Raw genomic sequence first — 22,995 nt, 5'->3', positions numbered from 1 at the left:
GCACACACTTGGCTAATTTTTTTGTAGACGAACTTTTGCCATGTTGCCCAGGCTGGTCTCGAACTCTTGGACTCAAGCAATCCCCCTGCCTAGGCCTCCCAAAGTGTTGGGATTACAGGTGTTAGCCTTTTGTTTTCTTTTTAATAGAGCTGGTTCAAAGCTGAGGATCTGCTATGTACAGTGGGGCAAGCCTGGGGACAGCACAGTGAAGTTACCAAATTATCTCTTAAATTAGAACATTCCACAAATAAACAGTAGGAGAAGATGCTAGGGGTCTGTCTGTACAAGGAGGAGGGGAGCGTGGCATGGGAGAGTGACCGTCAAGGTCAGAGGGGACCTTTTTTCTCCAGAGGTAGCGCTTGGGTTGAGCTGGGAGACCAGAGAGCAGCCAGGTGAAGCTCCATGGAGAGCTCCATGCAGAGGGAGGAGCAGGGCCAGAGCCCTGGGGGAATGGGCTCAGGGTGTTTAGGAACAGAGACCAAGCACTGGTGGATGCATGCGATGAGGGCTAAGGAAAGCTGGAGAGCTGGGGTCCAGACTGCGAACAGGAGGAATACGGGCTCTGGTAATTTGGTTACTTGAATCTTGCCAGTAAATATGTTTCTTGTTCTTGCGTGTTTTTTTTTTTTTTTTTTTTTTGGTGACAAGAGTCTCACTCTGTCGCCCAGGCTGGAGTGCAGTGGCGCAATCTCAGCTTACTTTGCAACCTCTGCCTCCCAGTTTCAAGGGGCCCTCCTGCCTGAGCCTCCTGGGTAGCTGGGATTACAGGTGCATGCCACCACACCTGGCTAATTTTTTGTGTTTTTAGTAGAGACAGGGTTTCACCACGTTGGCCAGGCTGGTCTGAAACTCCTGACCTCAAGTGATCTGCCCGCCACGGCCTCCCAAAATGCTGGGATTACAGGTGTGAGCCACTGCACCTGGCCTGTTTCTTGTTCTTGTTATCAGCAAGTGGCCTTTAGAAAGATTTGTCTGGTGGTGAAATTATATGACAGCTGGTTTGTCCTGGATATTGGTCTTGCACTGAATGTGCCAAACACTGATCATGGCTGTAAAAGGCCCTTTGCAGGGTCACATGGACTTGGGCACTTATCTGCAGACTTGAATTATGGATTTTTTTTCCTTCCCTTACAGGGAAGACCACTGGGATCCCCATCCATGTCTTTGGCACGGAGACTCACATGACGGCCATTGTGGGTATGGCCCTGGGCCACCGGCCCATCCCCAACCAGCCACCCACAGCGGCCCACACTGCAAACTTCCTCCTCAATGCCAGTGGGAGCACATCGGTAGGTGCCGGCCTCCCCCAACCTTACAGGAAGGAACCATCTCATCTTTTCCACTAGGATACAGTCCTCCTTCTCTGTTCCCTGGGGGCATAGAGGAAATACAGCAGGAGTCAGTGCATGGTTGGTTTCTGGATCTCTGCCAATTTTTTTCCTGTCCTGATCAAAGTAGTATAATGGAAGGATCAAGGATTTTAAAATTGGATCCAAGTTCAAATTGTGGCCGGGCATGGTGGCTTACACCTGTAATCCCAGCACTTTGGGAGGCCGAGGCTGGCGGATCACCTGAGGTCAGGAGTTCGAGACCAGCCTGGCCAATGTGGTGAAACCGTGTCTCTACTAAAAATACAAAAATTAGCCGGACATGGTGGTGCATGTCTGTAATCCCAGCTACTTGGGAGGCTCAGGCATGAGAATCACTTGAACCCGGGAGGCAGAAGTTGCAGTGAGCTGTGATGGCACCATTGCACTCCAGCTCTGAGCAACAGAGTGAGAATTCGTCTCAAAAAGAAAAGAAAAGAAAAGAAAAACTTAAAAATCGTTACTCTTACTTTTTGCTGGGAGAGCAACCTTAGCCAGTGTCTTGTCCACCCAGGGCCTCAGTTTGCTCATCTGTAACATGGGATAATATTAATTTGTATCTTAGAGGATTGTTAGTACTTTTGGAAGTAGCTTATAAAGAGCATTGTTGTGCATAATTTTTATTACCAGTTTTCTTTGGGGCCTTTAAGGACCAGTGGCTTTTTTTCCCAGCTGTGACTCTTACCTCTTACACTCTCTCCTTATCTCACCCCAGACGCCAGCCCCCAGCAGGACAGCATCTTTTTCTGAGTCCAGGGCTGATGAGGTGGCGCCTGCAAAGAAGGCCAAGCCTGCCATGCCACAAGGTAACTCCCTGAGGCTTCAGGCACGTTGCAGGGAGTGGCCTTTCGGTACCCTCTGTATCTCTCTCCCCTTTTCCTTTCCCTCCTGGGCTGGCAGAGGCAGATGAAAAGTGGTTTGGGTTTTGCAATGGGAGTGCACCTGGGACACAAGGATGGTATGACTTGAGCCTTCCCTGTGGGCGCTCCTGAGGCAGAGGACGCACGCCGTGCCTGGTCACCTCAATTCCCCCTATTCTCTTCTACCCCTGTTCTTCTTATGGGGCTGTGAACTGGGCAGGGAGGCTGTGGAGGAGATAGGGTTACAGAAATTCCAGGAAGTGGAAAGTTCTCTGGGACTCTTCTCCTGAGTGGAGGGCAGATGCCGGGACCCCAGGATGGCAGAGCCAGCTCCTACGGCAGCAGTTCCCAGGCCACCCCCACCATCTTGGGGCCCTAACAGACATTCCCTCCTCTGAATCCCCAGCAAGAAAAGCCCCCGCCTGTCAGCCCATCTGTATTTCAACTAATTTTTCTCTCCATGTAGATGTGATTCCTGCTGGCCAGCCCTTGCAGCCAGCTCTACAAAAATGGTGTTAGTTACCCCTGGGCTGGTATACCTGTGCAGCCTCTTCCTGGGACACACTTTGCTTATGGCATTTTGGGAAATAGTGACACTGTCCCAAATCAGCATATTTGTCCACAGCACTGGTCAACCCCATGCTGGCCAATCATCTCATAGTGTTTCATGGAGACAAAAAGGGATTGGCATTAAGAGGGTGGGACTGTGCCAGCTAGAGAGCCCAGAGTTCAAGTCATCCAGCTGTCCCTGCAGAGGGCCTGGGGGAGGCACTGGTGTTGAGCACATCTGCCCAGCCTTCGTCCTCCTCTTGCCCCCTCTCTGCCCATTTGGTCTTTGCTCTTTCTTGCTTCCATTCTGCTCATCGGTGCTTTCACCTCTTCTGCTGGCCTTACTCCATTGTCCATTGCAGAACAGGAGAGGGATGGTGAGGGCTTTAGCCCTGAAAGGCTTGTCCATGGGACCCTTCCCTGTTCCCACCCTCTCCCTCCAAAGCCTCCAGCCATCAGTGGGTCACTCAGTTGCCTTGGTCATTTTCTTTGACAGATTCAGTCCCAAGTCCAAGATCCCTGCAAGGTAGGATGCCCCCACCCTGCCCCCACTCTGCGTGTGGCTTTGTTAGCGGGTGACAGTTTTACCGTGTGCTCTGTTTCCCCCTCCCCTGGTGGGTTGCAATGTCGTCTGGTCTATTTTCTGTCCCTGCCTCGATGTGGCCTGACCCCAAGTCCTAAGTCTTCGCTCTTCCTCCCCTCCTATCCCTGCTCAGTACGCGCCTCACTCAGCGCTCTCCTTACTGTGTGGCTGTTTCTGGCTCCAAGCTTGGGAGGGGGTAGAGATTTTGGAAGGAGCAAGAGCCAGACCCACGGCCCTGGAGAATGTAGTGGTGTCAAGGAGAGAGTGTCGCCTGGGAAGGAGGGAGCCATCCAACTGAATGGGGAGTGGCAGAGAGTTGTGGGTGTCTGTCACTGCTGGGATGCAGAAGGGGAGCCACAAGTCACCCCTGCTTCTCATTTACATCTCCTGATGTCATTTTCTCACCTTTCCTGCCTCGACTTCACCACTGCCAGCTTCATCCTGAAGCTCCAGGGACCAGTTTATCTTTTTCTGGGGTTGTGGTGGAGGAACAAGAGAGGTGAAGAAGGAGGTAGACGGAAGCGCTGAAGGGTGTGCAGCGGATCTAGAGACTGGGTAATTGGAAGGGGTATGAGCTTTGTCTGGCATGTGAGGTCACATTTTACAGTGGACACTTCTGTGCATGCGCATTCACCCACTAGCCTAGCTGAGTAGATTAATTGGTTCATAGCATCAGAGCTTCCATTTAACTTTGACATTCACAGCCGTGGAGGCAGGGAAGTCTTTGTTGTCCCCTTGCTAAGGGGAGGGGAAGGAGTAATTGGCAGGGTCGATAACCAGCTGGAAAGGCCTGGAATGCAGCCCTTTGGCCACCTGGCTTTAATCCTGATGTTTTTGCCTCTGGAAAAAGTTAAGAGCAGAGTAAACCCAGTGTGGAAAGAACAGGGACCAGCCCTGGTTCTCCAGGAGCTCTCTGTGCTCTGAAGGGGAGGAGGGTTATGAGGAGGGGGGTTATCCTTGTTACTTTCTGGAGCGAGAAAAATAAAAGGAGGGTGTGTCAAGGAGGGAGAACAGATTATGGCTGAGCGGGCCCTCCCCTCAGCGAGGCCAGAGGAGGCCTGGTGTAGGGGGCATAGCCCCTGGCACAGAGGTTCTCTCTGGGGTCTCTCTGCTGCTGGTGGGCTGAGGATACACCCTTCAGCTTTGGTTTCTCTGTGCTTGAGGAAGGGCCACTTTACCTCCACCCTTTCCTGCTGGAGATGCTGGTAGGTTTGTAGATTCCAGGCTTTGTCTTGATTTCTGTAGCTGGCAGGGTAGATAGATCTGAGGCATGTGCACGTGCGTCACCTGTTGGGGGTGACATGATGCAGGCTTCCCCTGAGGATGGCGGGTCATGAACTCACACTTATATTCTCCCTCCTCACTTTCACAGTTGAGCTGCATTTTAAGTGATTATGTAATCCTGGCTCTGATGCTGGATGACCTCGGACCTCAGTCATTTGGCATCTCTGGGCTTCAGTTTCCTAGGACTGGGAAGTGGGAGAACTGGATTAGGTGGCTTCCCTTGTTCTGTGATCTCATGTCTCAGCAGAACCCAGGTGGGTCTAGGTGACAGTAAATCTCAGGTATTTGCAACATCAGGAACCTTCTGCCATGAGAAGCTTAAGGCTGTGATGGAAGAGGCAGGCCTGTACAGGGATTTAATGAGACCATGAACTTGGTTAGCCAAGCCTGCTCTAGTATAGTAGGTTAATTAATACCAGATGACACTGGGCTAGATGCATCATTCTCCCTAGGGGAGCTCAGAACCTCCCTGAGGGCTGCTTTCCTCCTCTTAGACTTGCAGGGACCCAGAGGGGAAGGTCAACTGCCTGAAGCATGGTAAAAATCCTTTTCCTTTAGGCTAAGGACTGCACTTTTTTTTTTTTTTTAATATACTTGCTGCATTAAAATTTTCTTTTTAAAATTTTTGTGGGTACATAGTAGGGGTGCATGAGCTATTTTGGTACAGGTGTGCAATGCGTAATAATCGCATCATGGAAGGTTTTTTTTTTGTTTTGTTTTGCTTTGCTTTTTGAGGTGGGGTCTCACTATGCTGCAGTGGCTGGTTTCCAATTCCTGGGCTCAAGTGATCCTCCCACCTCAGTCTCCTAAGTAGCTAGGACTCAAGCATGCACCACTATGCCCACCTAGAGAACTGCACTTCTACCAGCTCCTTTTGTTCCCTTACCTTTTTTTTTTTTTTTTTTTTAGTGGTGCGATCTTGGCTCGCCGCAACCTCCGCCTCCTTGGTTCAAGTGATTGTGTGTTGGTTTCCCAAGAAGCTGGGATGCCACCACGCTAATTTTTTTTCGCTGTGTCACCTGGGCTGGAGTGCAGTGGCGTGATCTCGGCTCACTGCAACCTCTGCCTCCCGGGTTCAAGCGATTCTCCTGCCTCAGCCTCCTGAGTAGCTGGGATTACAGGCGCCCACCACCACACCCAGCTAATTTTTGTATTTTTATTAGAGACAGCATTTCACCGTGTTGGCCAGACTGGTCTTGAACTCTTGAGCTCAAGTGATCCACCGGTCTCAGCCTCCCAAAGTGCTGGGATTACAGGCGTGAGCCACCACACCTGACCTGCGCCTTACCTCTTAAGTGCCCACTGAAGGGTCTGTCCAAGAGCACTGTTCTGAGCAGTAAAGAGCCACCTGGTAGAAGGGAGAAGGAGAGGAAAAACAGGAGAGCAAGTCGAGGGCGCTGGCCCTGTGTAACTAGCTTGCTGCTCCTGCCTTGTGCAGAGCCCTGGCCAGAACTGCAGTTAGCGATAAGGCTGCTGTGTCCTCAGCCCCGGCTGCACAAACCTCTTCATTGGACCTACACTGACCTAGAATTCATGCTGATTCAAACCCTGACTGGAGCTGGTTTTATGTCCAGATTTACAGGGTAATAAGCATTGTTGGGACATAAGTCCTGAGCCCACCAAAATTGGGAGAGCTAAACATTTTTTTCCAATGACTTTAAAAATAATTTGTCAAGACCTCATTTGCATATAACCTGATGACACGCCTTGCTTGGGAAATGAAGCAGGTCCTATAGGAATTATCCTGGGCATCTTTGACTGTGGGGCCCTTCTTTCTCTGTTCTTTACAGAGCTACTTACTAGCTAGCAGGCCCTCTTAGCTTGATTTGCTCTTTCTGCCACCTTCTTCCAGAAAAATCGAGGCCCCTCCTCCCCAAGTTCTCAGAATTCTGTCCTCTTGACATTCCTTTACGGTTGTGATGAGGCATCACCCTGTGGACATGGGGTGTGGAGGGGTCTGGCAGGCAGCCCTGGCCCCTGCAGGTCTCCCGGGGGTATGTATTCTGGGTGCACTCTCTGTGTCTTTGCCCACCAGGAAAGAGCACCACTCTCTTCAGCCGCCACACCAAGGCCATTGTGTGGGGCATGCAGACCCGGGCCGTGCAAGGCATGCTGGACTTTGACTATGTCTGCTCCCGAGACGAGCCCTCAGTGGCTGCCATGGTCTACCCTTTCACGTGAGTTACCCCATGGCGGGAAGTATCTCCTTCCTCTGCTAAGACAAAGCTTGGGGCTGGGCACAGGGGCTCATGCCTGTAATCCTAGCACTTTGGGAGGTCAAAGTGGGAGAATTACTTGAGCCCAGGAGTTTGATACCAGCCCTGGGCAACATAGGGAGACCCCCATCTCTACAGATAATTTAAAAATTAGCTGGGTGTGGTGGTGTGCACCTGTAGTCCCAGCTACTTGGGAGGGTGAGGCAGAAGGATTGCCTGAGCCTTGGAGGTTGAGGCTGCAGTGAACTATATAATTATGTCACTGCACTCCAGCCTGGGTGACAGAGCAAGACCCTGTCTCAAAAGAAAAAAAAAAAAGGCAAGGCTTGGGGAGTCAGCGAGCTCATTCCCTTTGCTGGGGAAGGCTTTGCCCATCCTAGAGACAGAGGCAGTCAGTATTCCTGGGGGATCTTTGTCCCTTAGATAAAAATTCTTTGAGGGCACAGACCATGCCTTTTCTACCTTCTAGGTGAAATTCTTCCCCTCAGCTTCCCCTTCCCCAGTCCTGACAGGCTGAGGATGTCCTAATTCTTCTTTTACTTTCTCACAGTGGGGACCACAAGCAGAAGTTTTACTGGGGACACAAGGAGATCCTGATCCCTGTCTTCAAGAACATGGCTGATGCCATGAGGAAGCACCCAGAAGTAGATGTGCTCATCAACTTTGCCTCTCTCCGCTCTGCCTATGACAGCACCATGGAGACCATGAACTATTCCCAGGTAGATCACTGGGCTCTGGAGGGTGGGGGGTGGGGACCATGAACTATGCACAGGTAGATCACTGGGCTCTGGAGGGTAGGGGGTGGGGACCATGAACTATGCACAGGTAGATCACTGGGCTGTGGAGGGTAGGGGGTGGGGACCATGAACTAGGGGTCCCAGGTGGATCACTGGGCTCTGGAGGGTGGGGGGTGGGGACCACGAACTATGCACAGGTAGATCACTGGGCTCTAGGGTGCAGAGGGTGGGGAAGCAGGAACGCCTCCTGATTGATGTCCTGTCACTGCTGCCTGGGACAAAGGGCTGGGGATTTGGGAGTAGCCAGTGGTTTGGGTGGAAATGGTTGGAGACATGCGATCTTCAGAAGTCAGGATAGTGACTCCGGGCAGGTCAGTCTGGGCAGAGGCTGCTTATCTGGGCTTACAAAGAGGCTGCTCAGGCTGGGACAGTGACTCATGCCTGTAATCCTAGGACTTTGGAAGGCAGAGGCAGGAAGATTGCTTGAAGCCAAGAGTTCAAGACCAGCCTAAGCAATAAAGCGAGACCCATTCTCTACAAAAAGTTTAAAAATTAGTCAAGCCAGGCATGGTGACTCACACCTGTAGTCCCAGCTACTCAGGAAGCTGAGGCAGGAGGATCGATTGATCACCCAGGAGTTCAAGGCTGCAGTTAGCTATGATCATTCCATGGCACTCCAGCCTGGGTGGCAGAGCAAGACCCTGTCTTTAAAAAATTAAATAAAGTAAAATAAAATATAAGCTGGGCATGGTGGCTTATGCCTGTTATTCTAGCACTTTTGGGAGGTCAAGGCAAGAAGATTGCTTGAGCCCAGGAGTTTGAGACCAACAAAGCAAGACCCTGTCCCTACAAAAAAATTAAAAAAAAAAAAAATTAGCTGGACATGGTGGCATGTGCTGGCTGAGGTAGGATGATCGATCACTTGAGCCTGGGAGGTCAAGGCTACAGTGAGTTGTGATCACACCACTGCACTTCAGCCTAGGCAACAGAGTGAGACTCTCTCTAAATAAATAAATAAATAAATAAATAAATAAATAAATAAATGTTAAATAAATAAAGGAGGTGGCTCAGGCTCCACCCCACCCCCACTATATCCTCTCTGTGCGATCCATAACTGGCTTGAAAACCAGGATTGGCTGGATGCCGTGGCTTGTGTTTGTTCGGAGGCAGAGGTGGGGCAATTGTTTGAGGCTAAGGGTTCGAGACCAACTTGAACAACACAGCAAGACCTTGTCTCTACTTAAAAATGGATTAGCCAGGCATGGTGGCACTCACTAGTCCCAGCTACTAGGGAGGCTAAGGTAGGAGGATCGCTTGAGCTCAGGAGGTTGAGGCTGCAATGTGCTGTGATCATGCCATTGCACTCCAGCCTGGGCAGCAGAGTAAGACCCAGATCCTGTCTCAAAAATAAACAAACAAACAAATCAGGATTTAAGCACTTTATTTTATGTATGTATGTATGTATGTATGTATTTATTTATTTATTGAGACAGAGCCTCACTCTGTCACACTACCTCTGCTTCCCAGGCTCAAATGAGTCTCGTGCCTCAGCCTCCTGAGTAGCTGGGATTACAGGCACATGCCACCACACCTGGCTTTTTTTTTTTTTTTTTGTAGAGATGGGGTTTCACCATGTTGGCCAGACTGGTCTCGAACTCCTGGCCTCAAGTGATCCACTCATCTTGGCCTCCCAAAGTGCTGGGATTACAGGAGTGAGCTACTGCACCCGGCCTATTTTAATTAAAAAAATTTTTTAATCGGTCAGCTTCCCAAGCCAGAGGAGGCTCAGAGAGACTCCAACATTTCATGATAAAAATATTACATATTTATTATAGAACAGTTTCAAAATACTGATAAATATTGTTTTGTTGAAAATAAATACTTGAGGTCCCATTTCAGAAAAACATGACTGCTGCTATGAGAGTATGTTCTTATCTACTCCCTTTTCTAGATTTGAACAAAGGGAATAATACTGTATGCCACTCATATAATCTGCTTTCTTCAGTTGCTCTTTCCACATCAGTAAGCACTTACTGGCAGCATCACTTTTGCTTTTGCACATCTTGTGATGGACAATCTCAGATTAACATTTGCCTATATCCTTAATTATTCCCTAAGCATAAATTTCTAGAAGTTGAACTACTGCATCAAAAGGTGCAGGTTTGAGGCTGGGTGCGGTGGCTCACACCTGGAATCCCAGGACTTTGCGAGGCCAAGGTGGGTGGGTCATTTGAGGTCAGGAGTTCGAGACCAGCCTGGCACCGCCTCTACTAAAAATAAAATAGCTGGGTGTGGTGGTGGGCACCTGTAGTGCCAGCTACTTGGGAGACTGAGGCAGGAGAATCACTTGAATCCGGGAGGTAGAAGTTGTAGTGAGCCAGGGTCGTGCTATTGTACTCCAGCCTGGGCGACGAGAGACTCCATCTCAAAAAAAATAAAATTAGGATGTTGATTATTTTGTTGAAAATTATCATCTGATCCCAGACTGGCTTATTTCAGTTTATGACTGGAGAACATAAAATTGTCTTGATATCTAGAGGAAGTGAAAAAATACATTTGCCGAAAATGAGCTACTTTTTTTTTTTTTTGAAATGGAGCCTCTCTCCGTTACCCAAGCTAGAGTGAGTACAGTGGCATGATCTCAGTTCACTGCAACTTCCACCTCCCAGGTTCAAGCAATTCTCCTGTCTCAGCCTCCCGAGTAGCTGGGACTACAGGCGCCTGCCACCATGCCCAGCTAATTTTTGTATTTTCAGTAGAAATGGGGTTTTACCTTTTTGGTCAGGCTGGTCTCAAACTCCAGGCCTCAGGTAATCCAACCACCTCGGCCTCCCAAAGTGCTGGGATTACAGGCGTGAGCCACCACGTCCGGCTGCTACTTTTTTAGTCTAGGGCAGAGGTTGGCAAACTATGGCCCAAGGCAAAACCTAGCACATCATCTAGTTTTAAGGCTGTTTTTTTGTTGTTTGTTTGTTTTTGTTTTTTGTTTTTTGAGACAAGAGTTTTGCTCTCGTTGCCCAGGCTGTAGTGCAGTGGTGCGATCTCGGCTCACCGCAACCTCCACCTCCCAGGTTCAAGTGATTCTCCTGCCTCAGCCTCCCAAGTAGCTGGGATTACAGGCATGCACCACTATGCCTGGCTAATTTTGTATTTTTAGGAGAGATGGGTTTTCTCCATGTTGGTCAGGCTGGTCTCAAACTCTCAACCTCAAATAATCTGCCTACCTTGGCCTCGCAGATTGCTGGGATTACAGACGTGAGCCACTGCGCACAGCCAGGGGTTTTTGTTTGGTTTTAAAGAGAGACATACTGCTCTGTAGCCCAGGCTGGAGTGCAGTGATGCAATCATGCAACTCACTGCAGCCTCAACCTCCTGGGTTCAGTTGATCCTCCTACCGGGTCTCCCTGTGTTGCCCAGGCTGGCCTTGAACTCTTGGGCTCAAGGGATCCACCTGCCTTAGACTCCCAAAGTGCTGGGATTACAGGCATGAGCCATTCCACCTGGCCCCTACAATACTATCTTGACCCTTTATAGAAGTTTGCTGGCCCTGGTTTAGAGCCAAAGAGAAGTGATTCCTGGATCTGTCCCATGCCCCTCCCACCCCGTCTCTGGGCTGAGTATAGAAGCAGCTCATTTCTCTTAAACGCTGACCCTGTCCTGTGGGGATGGTGACAAGACTTGGAGGGTACCATGGAGAAAAGCCTTAGATAGCTGCTTTATGAGTAGGCAGAGGAACAGGTAGACAACAGAAGGGTGTGAGCTTTTGGGTGAGAGTGAACATAGCTGCTATGACTGTAGCAGGGCTTCCGAAATACCTACCTCTGTCGGGTGGATCACTGCGGCATTAGCTATTGGAGATCAGTTTCGGCTATCCACCACTTGTTTTCAGGAGATGGTTAGAGTGATTAGGAGCAGAGGCCTGTGGGAAGAATGAGATGCATATTGGTTTTGTTTTTTCATTTTGTTTTGTTTTTGTTTTTGAGATGGAGTCTCGCTCTGTCGCCCAGGCTGGAGTGCAGTGGCGCCATCTCAGCTGACTGCAACCTCCACCTCCCAGGCTCAAGCAATTCTGCCTCATCCTCCCTAGTAGCTGGGATTATAGGCACACACCACCATGCCCAGCTAATTTTTGTATTTTTAGTAGAGACGGGGTTTTGCCATGTTGGCCAGGCTGGTCTCGAACTCCTGACCTTAGAAGATCCACCCTCCTCGGCCTCCCAAAGTGCTGGGATTACAAGCATGAGCCACTATGCCCGGCTGATATGCATATTGTTAGCATTACTTTGTTCTTGGACCCTGGAAGGGGACATGCGGAATGGGAGGTAGGCCCTTAAACGGTGCTGTCTTGTTGCCCTGAGGCAGAAAGTTAACGGGAAGGGACTCTTGTCATCCTCTAGATCCGGACCATTGCCATCATAGCTGAAGGCATCCCTGAGGCCCTCACGAGAAAGCTGATCAAGAAGGCGGACCAGAAGGGAGTGACCATCATCGGACCTGCCACTGTGAGCTTCCCCTCCGGAAAGCCTTTTATGTTCGATGCTATCTTATGAAGTTCAGTGCCCTTAGGAAGTTTACTTTTTGACTCCTCTATCTCCCTCCTAGGTTGAGAAGATTCAGGAAGTACGTGTTGAAAATCAGTCTGTCCATTTTTAGCTTTTTTTTTGAGACAGAGTCTCACTGCAATGCCTAGGCTGGAGTGCAATGGTGCGATCTTGGCTCACTGCAACCTCCACTTCTGGGTTCAAGTGATTCTCCTGCCTCAGCCTCCCAAGTAGCTGGGATTATAGGCACCCGCCACCATGTCTGGCTAATTTTTGTATTTTTAGTCGAGACGGGGTTTCACCATGTTGGTCAGGCTGGTCTCGAACTCCTGACGTCAGCCTCCCAAAGTGCTGGAATTACAGGTGTGAGCCACTGCGCCCGGCCCATTTTTAGTTTTTGTTATTGTTGTTGTTGTTTTTGAGACGGAGTCTTGCTCTGTTGCCCAGGCTAGAGTGCAGTGGCGCGATCTTGGCTCACTGCAACCTCTGCCTCCTCGGCAGAGTTATTTTTTTAAAGGCTGTCTACCTAGTACATATCACCTTTATGGTTTCAAGGAGCTAATGAGTAATTTTTTTAGTATTTGTCTACCTTCATAAAACCATAGCATAGTCTTTGCTAAACCAAAGAATAAGCTGCCTGGTGGCCAAAAGTCTTCGTATAAGAATAAATTACTCTTTTTTGGTGGGGGCGGGGACAGAGTCTCACTCTGTTGCCCATGCTAGAGTGCAGTGGTGCAATCTTGGCTCACTGCAACTTCCACCTCCTGGGTTTAAGCAATTCCCCTACCTCAGCCTCCCGAGTAGCTGGGACTACAGGCGCCTGCCACCATGCCTGGCTAATTTTTGTATTTGTAGTGGAAGCGGGGTTTCACCATGTTGGCCAGGCTGGTCTCGAACTCCTGACCTCAAATGATCCACCCCACCCACCTCTGCCTCCCAAAGTCCTGGAGTTACAGGTGTGAGCCACCGTGTTTGGCCTTTTTTTTTTTTTTTTTCTTTGAGACGGAGTCTTGCACTGTTACCTAGGCTGGAGTGCAGTGGCACGATCTTGGCTCACTGCAGCCTCTGCCTCCTTGGTTCAAGCAATTTTCCTGCCTCAGCCTCCCGAGGAGCTGGGACTATAGGTGTGAACCACCATGCCTGGCTAATTTTTGTATTTTTAGTAGAGACAGGGTTTCACCATGTTAGCCAGGCTGGTCTCAAACTCCCAACCTCAGGTAATCTGCCCCCTGCAGCCTCCAAAAGTGTTGGGATTACAGGCGTGAGCCACCATGCCTGGCTGAAATTATTCTTTGAATTATTTTTTGTTTGTTTTTTTAAGAAGCAGGGTCTCGGCCGGGCGCGGTGGCTCACGCTTGTAATCTCAGCACTTTGGGAGGCTGAGGCGGGTGGATCACGAGGTCAGGAGATCGAGACCATCCTGGCTAACACGGTGAAACCCCGTCTCTACTAAAAATACAAAAAATTAGCTGGGCGTGGTGGCGGGCACCTGTAGTCCCAGCTACTCCGGAGGCTGAGGCAGGAGAACAGCATGAACCCAGGAGGCAGAGCTTACAGTGAGCTGAGATCACGCCATTGCACTCCAGCCTGGGGGCGACAGAGCGAGACTCCGTCTCAAAAAAAAAAAAAGAAGCAGGGTCTCGCTGTGTTGCGGGAGTGCAGTGGCTTTTCACAGGTGCAGTTATAACACACTTCAGCAGCCCCGAACTCCTAAGCTTGAGCAATCTCCCTGCCTCAGCCTCCTGAGTAGCTGGGATTACAGAAGTGTTCCTCCACACCTGGCTTATTTTTACTTCTTACTGTATTAAAAAATTGAAGCTAGTATTTATTTCCAAAGAGCTGAGATTACAGACCGGAGCCACTGTGCCGGGCCGAGTATACATATCTGAACCTGAATGAGTGAGCCATGTTTTACAAATAAGGCTCTCTTTTGTTCTGTATAATGTCTCTTGAGAGAGAGAGGAGACTTTCCTAAGCAGGAAACCCAATGGGCAAGTGTGATTTCTCTTGGTCATTCTCTCCCCAGCCTGGCCAGAGGGGGCTGGGCAGTAATGCAGGGGCTTTGTGATTCTTTGTGGTGAATCTGGAAGTCACCTTCCTCCCTGATTGTGGTTTCTGCCCCCACAGGTTGGAGGCATCAAGCCTGGGTGCTTTAAGATTGGGAACACGGGTGGGATGCTGGACAACATCCTGGCCTCCAAACTGTACCGCCCAGGCAGTGTGGCCTATGTCTCACGTTCCGGAGGCATGTCCAACGAGCTCAACAATATCATCTCTCGGACCACGGATGGCGTCTATGAGGGCGTGGCCATTGGTGGGGACAGGTAATCAGCTGGGAAGCCAAGGAGGGGCTTCCTGCATTGAGAGCAGTGGGCTAGGAGACGATGCTGTGTCCTGCAGGCTGCTTGCTGCCCCTGATTTCCAGGCCCGCAGAAATGCTGCTGAAGTCTAAACAATGGGGCATCACTGCTCTTGTCTCAGGACTGACAGAGCATGAAATTGGAAAACACAGAACAGGGCAACAACGTGCAGGAGAGGTGACTGGGCTTTGGGGATAATTCTGTTTGTTGTGATTGGCCATAGGGAGGCAGCAGAGTGTAGTGGTCAGGAGGGTCAGTTCTGAAATTGGACTAAAGAGGTTCAAATCCCATTTTCCCTCTTTAGTAGGGGGTGGGTGGCAGAGGCCATCCTGGGCCAGTTACTTAACCTCCCTAGACCTCCATTTTTACACATCAAATGGGTAAATAATACCCCCACCTCATGGGGCCACTGGAGGAATAAATGAGGTATAATACATATAAGTGTCTGAGGCAGGGCCTGCCCTCAGCAGATGCTCAGTGAGTTTTTACTGTAGTTAATAATAGTATCTTCATTATTTTTGTTAGTGGGAACACTGATCAGTAGGTCATGAATACAGTATTATATCTTAGAGTAACGTCTGGCACTTAGTTCATAATAAATGTTAGCCATTATTGTTTATTATTCCTGCTATTACTACTGCTGTCAGGCTTAGAAAGCAAAAGCTGTTGAGATAGAGTCACCTTGTTCGTCTCCCTGGCTCTGCCACATGATTTCCAATAGGATGCCTGGGTGGGGAAGAACTCTCACCAAGGTCTTTAGGGGTGTGGCCTGGGAATCCCCAGTCCTTGGGTACTACCTGACCGAAGTCTCAGGGAATAAGTCTAGGAAATGCTGCTTGTTTAGATTGTCTTCTTAGATTTATAATGATCATATCAAAAGACATGAAGAGGCCAAGAACAGTAGCTTATGCCTATAATCCCAGCACTTTGGGAGGCTGAGGGAGGAGGATTGTTTCAGCCCAGAAATTCGAGACTAGCTGAGGCAACACAGTCTCGAATTTGGTAGAGACCCCCATCTCTACTAAAAAAAAATTAGCCAGATGTGGTGGCGTGTGCCAGTAGTGCCAGCTACTTTGGAGGCTGAGGCAGGAGGATCGCTTGAACCCGGGAGGCAGAGGTTGCAGTGCACCAACATCACACCACTACACTCAAGCCTGGGTGAAAGAGCAAGACTTCATCTCAAAAAGAAAGAAAATATGTGTGTGTTCTTAGGTTTTTGTGGGTTTTTTTTTTTTTTTTTTTTTTTTTTGAGATGATCAAAAAATTTAAGCCATCCTCCCGCCTCAGCCTCCTGAGTAGCTAGGACTGTACAGGCGCCCACCACCACACCTGTCTGATTTTTGTATTTTTAGTAGAGATGGGGTTTCACCATGTTGGCCAGGCTGGTCTGGAACTCCTGACCTCAGGTGATCCACCATCCTGGGTCTCCCAAAGTGCTGGGATTACAGGTGTGAGCCACTGCACCTGGCCGGAATTTGTGGATATATTTTAAAACAACTGCACCAGGGCGTACTTTCTAGGTCATCTCTTACTGCTGAGCGAACCTCTCTGGGCTTATTTTGTGCCCAGTCTTTTCCTTTGCAAGTTAAATAGCTCTAACTCCCTCCCTCCTCTTTCTTCTCTTCTGTTCCATTTGCTACCTTCCCCTGTCCATTATTGCTGGGGCATCTCTGGACCCATACCGGCCATCCACATCCCCCCAAAATCCAGTGTTCCCAGTACAAATGTGCTTCCTAACCCTGTACACACTTCCCCAGGCCTCCTCCTAATCCTGTATCTTGATACTCCCTGCTCTCAACAGGTACCCGGGCTCCACATTCATGGATCATGTGTTACGCTATCAGGACACTCCAGGAGTCAAAATGATTGTGGTTCTTGGAGAGGTGAGTTACTTTAAAAAAAAAAAATTATGATTTTGAAACTGTAATGCATGATCTCAGTTTTCAAAAAATTAAAACATTTTGGTTACATGTAACTTAAAGGGACAGTCCCTGGTAATCCCATCCCCTAGGTGCTGGGGCCTCGAGGTTGTCACTATTAGTACTGCCATTTATGTTTCAGAGAAAGGAGTTCTTAATCTCCCAGTGTCCCAAACTTTAGCGCCAATAAGAGAAAAGCTCTGCTCTGGCTGGCCATGGTCTCTACCTGGTGGGCAGTGGAAAGCTGGAGTAAAAAGTGCATTTTTTTGGCCAGGTATGATGGCTCACACCTGTAATCCTCCCAGCACTTTGGGAGGCTGAGGCAAGTGGGTCACTTGAGATCAGGAGTTCTAGACCATCCTGGCCTACATGGCGAAACCCCATCTCTACTAAAAATATAAAAATTAGCCGGGCATGGTGGTGCACACTTGTAATCCCAGCTACTCGGGAGGCTGAGGTGGGAGAATCACTTGAACCCAGGAGGCAGAGGTTGCAGTGAACAGAGATTGCGCCACTGCCCTCCAGCCTGGGAGACAGATCAAGACTCCGTCTCAAAAAAAAAGCAAAAAAAATGCACTTTTTAAAAAATGTGATGACTTTTGGATAGAACAGTTAAAAATTTTTTCTAAATACTAAAAAATTTGGGAGTCCCATAACCCCATCCCTTGTTTGCACCTCTGAAGGCAGGTCTAATCCTAAATCATGTTATATCTCTAGATTAGGAGGCAGGAGTGCCAGAGATTCCTTTAGGAGACCTGCTGTTTGTTCCTTTAGAAATCCTCCTTGTATCCAGGCTGAAACTAAACTCGTTTTATTTGGCCAAAGCCCGTGTCACTCCATTTTCTATCCAGTTTTTACGTCAGGATGGGCTGCACTAACTTGGCTTTTTCTCATTCCCCATTCCTTGGCAGATTGGGGGCACTGAGGAATATAAGATTTGCCGGGGCATCAAGGAGGGCCGCCTCACTAAGCCCATCGTCTGCTGGTGCATTGGGACCTGTGCCACCATGTTCTCCTCTGAGGTATGGCTGAGATGGGTCACTTCTGGGCTGGGAATGGGGATTGCAAGAGGGGGCATTTGAGGCGAACCATGTAATCATCTTATTAAGCAGCTAGTTGCTTCAAGAAACGTTTGTTACTTGCTTGGTTACTACAAAGTCCAGCCAGGGCCCTGCTCTCTGGGAGCTTATATCCAGTTGGAGGAGACCAATTTGTAACCAGATTAAAGCCACAGTCAAGCTCTGAGTCCCTGCTTGGCGTAGGTAGCAACCAGCTGTCTGGAGAAGTTGAGACGGCTTCCCTGAGAAGGTGATGTTTGAACTGTTAGTTTAGGGGATGAGAAGGGCTTTGCTGATGAAAGGGAGGCCGAGGAGGGAGAAGGACACAGCCTGGGCTCAGCTGGGTGGGGCTTGGTGAGATGTTTTGTGTGGGGAGAGGTGGTAGAAGGAAAGATTTGTTCTTGATGTGTTAAAATGATAAAATGTATGTGAAAGTGCCTGGCGCACCTGATGGTGTTGAATATAAACACTCCTTGGGCTTCTGCTGTCTGCTGAGCTTCTGAGCTATCTGTCTTCTGCTGGGGGATCATACACCAGACTTCAGCCCCTGTGCTTCAGCTTAGAGAACCCTTTACCACCTTGAAGGTGGCTCACGTGATGATGATGAAATTGAAGGAAAAGCCGGGCACGGTGGCTCATGCCTTTAATCCCAGCACTTTGGGACGCCAAGGCGGGCGGATCACCTGAGGTTGGGAGTTCAAGACCAGCCTGACCAACATGGAGAATCCCCGTCTCTACTAAAAATTCAAAATTAGCTGGGCATGGTGGCACATGCTTGTAATCCCAGCTACTCAGGCTGAGGCAAGAGAATCGCTTGAACCCGGGAGGTGGAGGTTGCAGTGAGCTGAGATCGTGCCATTGCACTCCAGCCTGGGCAACAAGAGTGAAACTCCATCTCAAAAAAAAAAGAAAGAAAGAAACAACCACTCATCACCCAATTAGTTTATCAGTAGTTGTTAGCACCCTGTTAGTGTAGGGCCTTCTCTTAGTGCTGTGTATATAAAAAGGTAAAGCCTTCAAGGCTTCCTGCAATCATGAGAATCCTTAAGCTTTAACCCTAAAGTTTTCCTACCAGTAAGATATTGTCACTCTCTGCCTAGAATGCATGCCTTTCGCCTTTAGATTCCTGCCCACCTCAAAGTGGCAATATTTGTCCAGTTGTCAAGTGCATATCCTTTGAACGAGTAGTTCCACTTTTGCAGATTTACCCCATGGGTATGCATGCAGAAGTGTTTCAAAGTATGTGTACAAGAATACTCTGCAGTATCGTAACAGCAAAAACTGGAAACAACTTTTTTTTTTTTTTTTTTGAGACAGAGTCTCACTCTGTCGCCTAGGCTGGAGTGCAATGGTGTGATCTCAGCTCACTGCAACCACTCCACCTCCCGGGTTCAAATGATTCTCCTGCCTCAGCCTCCTGGGTAGCTGGGATTACAGGCGCGTGCCACCACACCCAGCTAATTTTTGTATTTTTAGTAGAGATGGAGTTTTACCATGTGGGTCAGGCTGGTCTCGAGTTCCTGACCTTGTGATCCGCCTGCCTTGTCCTCCCAAAGTGCTGGGATTACAGGCGTGAGCCACCGTGCCCGGCCTGGAAACAACTTACATGCTTATCAGGAGGGGACTGTCAGCATGGCATATCCACAAACTAATGGAAAACGGGGGAGGCATGCAAAGAAGGAGGAACTTGATATGTTGATACAGAAAGAGTTTGAGATACATTACCGGTAAGAAAGGGCAGAGTTCAGTAAATGCTTATAATATCCATTTTGTGTAAAGTGTGTATGTGTGGGTTTTTTTTTGTTTTTTGTTTTTATTCCATGTAAGTAAAAGGGGAGGAGAGGTCCAGAATCCTGCCCATCCCTCCAGGATGAGCTCTGCTTGCACAGGCTTTAAAATCAGACCTTGGTAGATCTGTGTAGCCAGACGTGGTGGCAGGTGCATATAATGCCAGCTACTCGGGAGGCTGAGGCAGGAGAATTGCTTGAACCCGGGAGGCAGAGGATGCAGTAAGCTGAGATCAGATCTTTAAAATCAGATCTTGATAGACCTGGGCAAGTCATTTAGCCTCTTGGTAACTGTTTCCTGAGCTGTAAAATGAGGATGCTGCAAGGTTGTTGTATGACTTAAATGAGGAAGTAATTGTAAAGGTCTGGCGTGCATAGGTCTTAGAAACTATTCCATTCCATGCCTTGTCAGTCCACTTATTCCATGAAGCTGTTCCTGATTCTCTTTTTTTTTTTGAGACGGAGTCTCACTCTGTCACCTAGGCTGGAGTGCAGTGGTGCGATCTCGGCTCACCGCAGCCTCTGCCTCCCTGGTTTAAACAATTCTCCTACTTCAGTCTCCCAAGTAGCTGGGATTACAGCCACCACGCCCGGCTAATTTTTGTATTTTTAGTAGAGACAGGGTTTCACCATGTTGGCCAGGCTGGTCTCGAAGTCCTGACTTCAGGTGATCCACCTGCCTCAGCCTCCCAAAGTGCTGGGATTACAGCCGTGAGTTACCGCGCCCAGCCGGTTCTCTTTCTTCTTGAGTGCTCTCCCCCGAGTCCGTACTCACCCAACAGCCAAAAATCAGTCACCCTCCTCCATTGTTTCTCCTGTTGCTTTGCATTACCAGCCCCTCCACCTTTCCACCCCACCTCCCCATCCCCACCATGATCAGGACACTTCTAAGAGGGTGAGCACCTTGCATTTCAGTATCTGGCGGCACTCATCGCCCCATGGGTAGAGAGTGGGTCCTTGAATTATTTTAGGTTTTTTTTTTTTTTTTTTTTTTTTGAGACAGAGTCTCACTGTTGCCCAGGCTGGAGTGCAGCGGCACGATCTCGGCTCACTGCAGGCTCCGCCCCCCGGGGCTCATGCCATTCTCCTGCCTCAGCCTCCCCAGTAGCTAGGACCACAGGCACCCGCCACCTCGCCCGGCTAATTTTTTGTATTTTTAGTAGAGACGGGGTTTCACTGTGTTAGCCAGGATGGTCTCGATTTCCTGACCTCATGATCCGCCCACCTCAGCCTCCCAAAGCCCGCCGGCTTTTTTTTTTTTTTTTGAGACAGAGTCTCCTCAGTGGTGCAATCTCGGCTCACTGCAAGCTCCGCCTCCAGGGTTCACGCCATTCTGCTGTTTCAGCCTCCCGAGTAGTTGGGATTACAGACGCTCACCACCACGCTCGGCTAATTTTTTTTGTATTCTTTTAGTAGAGATGGGGTTTCACTCTTAGCTAGGATGGTCTCAATCTCCTGACCTCATGATCCACCCGTCTCGGCCTCCCAAAGTGCTGGGATTACAGGCGTGAACCACTGCGCCCAGCCCTTTAGTTTTGTTTTTTTAAATAATTCATCTCCCCTTTAGAAATTTTGTTTTTAGTTTTGAGAAATCCAGAGTTAAAGAAACTTAACTTCTTTAAACCTAGGGTTTCTGAATATAGACTCTCCCCACCCATCTGCGGATGCAGATTAAGTCCTACAAAGAACGCATTGGGAACTCACGCTTTAAGGTATCTTTCAACCTTTGCTTACAGAGCAGCAGTTCCTAACCTTTTAACCTTTTTGTTCTGTTTGCATGGTGAAGAGCACAGGCTGAGGCCAGATTGCCTAGGTTCAAGTGCTACCACATACTACCTGTGTGACCTAGGATAAATCACTCTACCCATCTGTGCTCCCATTTCCTTTTTTATAGGAAACGATCATAGCTACTGAGATTGAATGAGTAAAACTCTTAGAAAAGTGCCTGAACATAATGTTATGTAAACAGGTTAGATAGTACTATGATTACTCTCTGCACTCCATCCTAAGACAAGGCTTTGCATCAGATGTCTTGTGGGTTAATTTCCTCCATTGCTTGATTAAAGACACAGTCACACTGGGCACTCTGGCTCATGCCTGTAATCCAGCAGCTTGAGAGGCTGAGGTGGGTGGGTTGCTTGAGTCCAGGAGTTGGAGACCAGCCTGGACAACATGGTGAAACCCCGTCTCTACTAAAACTACAAAAAACTTTTAGCCAGGCATGCGCCTGTGGTGGCATATGCCTGTAGTCCCAGCTACATGGGAGGAGGTGGGAGAATCACCCGAGCCCGGGAGGTTGAGGCTGCAGTGAGCCAAGATAGCGCCACTGCATTCCAGTCTGGGGAACTGGAGGGAGACCCTGTCTCAAAAAAAAAAAAAAAAAAAGAAAGAAAGAAAAGACACAGCCACCATTTAGCGCTTTTTTTTTTTTTTTTTTTTTTTTTTTTTTTGAGACGGAGTCTTGCTCTTGTCACCCTGGCTGGAGTGCAGTGGCACAATCTTGGCTCACTGCAACCTCAGCCTCCTGGGCACATATCTATAGTCCCAGCTATTGAGGAGGTTGAGGTGGGAGGATTACCTGAGCCCAAGGAGGCCAAGGTGCCAGTGAACCGTGACTGCATCACCTTACTCCTGCCTGGGTGACAGAGTGAGACCCTGTCACTTTAAAAAAAAAAAAAAAAAAAAAGCAGGGGGGGGCAGGCGTGGTGGCTCACACCTGTAATCCCAGCACTTTGGGAGGCCGAGGCTGGTGGATCACCTGAGGTTAGGAGTTCGAGACCAGCCTGGCCAACATAGTGAAACCGCATCTCTACTAAAAATACAAAAATTAGCTGGGCATGGTGGCAGGCGCCTGTAATCCCAGCTGCTCAGGTGGCTGAGGCAGGAGAATCGCTGGAACCCAGGAGGCAGAGGTTGCAGTGAGCTGAAATCACGCTGTTGCACTCCAGCCTGGGTGACAAGAGCAAGACGTCTTAAAAAAAAAAAAAAAAAAAAAAGAAGGTAAGGGAAAAAAAAAAGGAAGGTGATTCTGGAGTTGGGCTGCCAGTCTTTGTATCCTGACTTCCATGCACATTAGCTGCGTGACCCTGAGGAAGCTCCTGAACTTCTCTGTGCTTTGGTTTCCTTGTCTGTAAAATGGAAATCATCTATTGTACCTATTCAGTGAGCTTGCTTGAGGCTTAAATGAAGTGATTCATGTAAAGTGTTTAGCACAGTGCCAGCCTATGATCAGTGTTGGCATTTCCCTGGGGATTCTATGTTCACTCTTGGGGGATTAGCAGTAAAGCTACTTTCCTTTGCTTTCCAGGTCCAGTTTGGCCATGCTGGAGCTTGTGCCAACCAGGCTTCTGAAACTGCAGTAGCCAAGAACCAGGCTTTGAAGGAAGCAGGAGTGTTTGTGCCCCGGAGCTTTGATGAGCTTGGAGAGATCATCCAGTAAGTGGACCCTGGGGAGGATGCCGGCCTCTCCCTCCTTGCCAAATCTTCCTCCTGAGACAGCAGCCTCTCCCACACAGGGACATTCCGTATTCCTGGTCCCTCTCGGTGTCTAGCGCAGCTGTGTGGATGGTTCAAAATCCTCTTTCTCTTTGGCTTTCCTTTTGTTTTATTTAGTTTGTGGAAGCAGTAGGTCTAGGCTGGTGTTAAAACGTGTTGAGTTTCTGAGCCTACCTATTTGGCTGGGAGGTGGCAGCCAGAGATGAGAGCTCCGCATGAAAATATTTAGAGAGTGTTAC

The 22,995-nt window shown here is 48.9% G+C and overlaps 1 protein-coding gene across 6 annotated transcripts in view; it reads left to right on the top strand.

Moving 5' to 3' along the window:
- The window catches only part of ACLY (ATP citrate lyase), a 65,541-nt gene that overhangs the window by 32,181 nt on the left and 10,365 nt on the right, over nt 1-22,995 (top strand). For 4 of the 6 annotated variants that reach the window (XM_058445026.1, XM_058445027.1, XM_032163626.2 and 1 more), the window contains exons 12-21: nt 1,135-1,289; nt 2,083-2,173; nt 3,273-3,302; nt 6,679-6,820; nt 7,410-7,578; nt 11,994-12,098; nt 14,265-14,461; nt 16,299-16,380; nt 17,328-17,438; nt 22,569-22,696. In XM_058445026.1, the coding sequence (XP_058301009.1) occupies nt 1,135-1,289; nt 2,083-2,173; nt 3,273-3,302; nt 6,679-6,820; nt 7,410-7,578; nt 11,994-12,098; nt 14,265-14,461; nt 16,299-16,380; nt 17,328-17,438; nt 22,569-22,696 (1,210 nt within the window). The remainder of the gene's footprint in view (nt 1-1,134; nt 1,290-2,082; nt 2,174-3,272; nt 3,303-6,678; nt 6,821-7,409; nt 7,579-11,993; nt 12,099-14,264; nt 14,462-16,298; nt 16,381-17,327; nt 17,439-22,568; nt 22,697-22,995) is intronic. The other 2 variants (XM_032163627.2, XM_032163629.2) reach the window with 1 other exon arrangement.

This window comes from Hylobates moloch, unplaced genomic scaffold (assembly GCF_009828535.3).
Source record: "Hylobates moloch isolate HMO894 unplaced genomic scaffold, HMol_V3 SCAFFOLD_10, whole genome shotgun sequence".
Taxonomy (NCBI): Eukaryota; Metazoa; Chordata; class Mammalia; order Primates; family Hylobatidae; genus Hylobates; species Hylobates moloch.
Note: the sequence above shows the minus strand (reverse complement) of the source record. Positions and strands in the feature narration are given on the sequence as shown.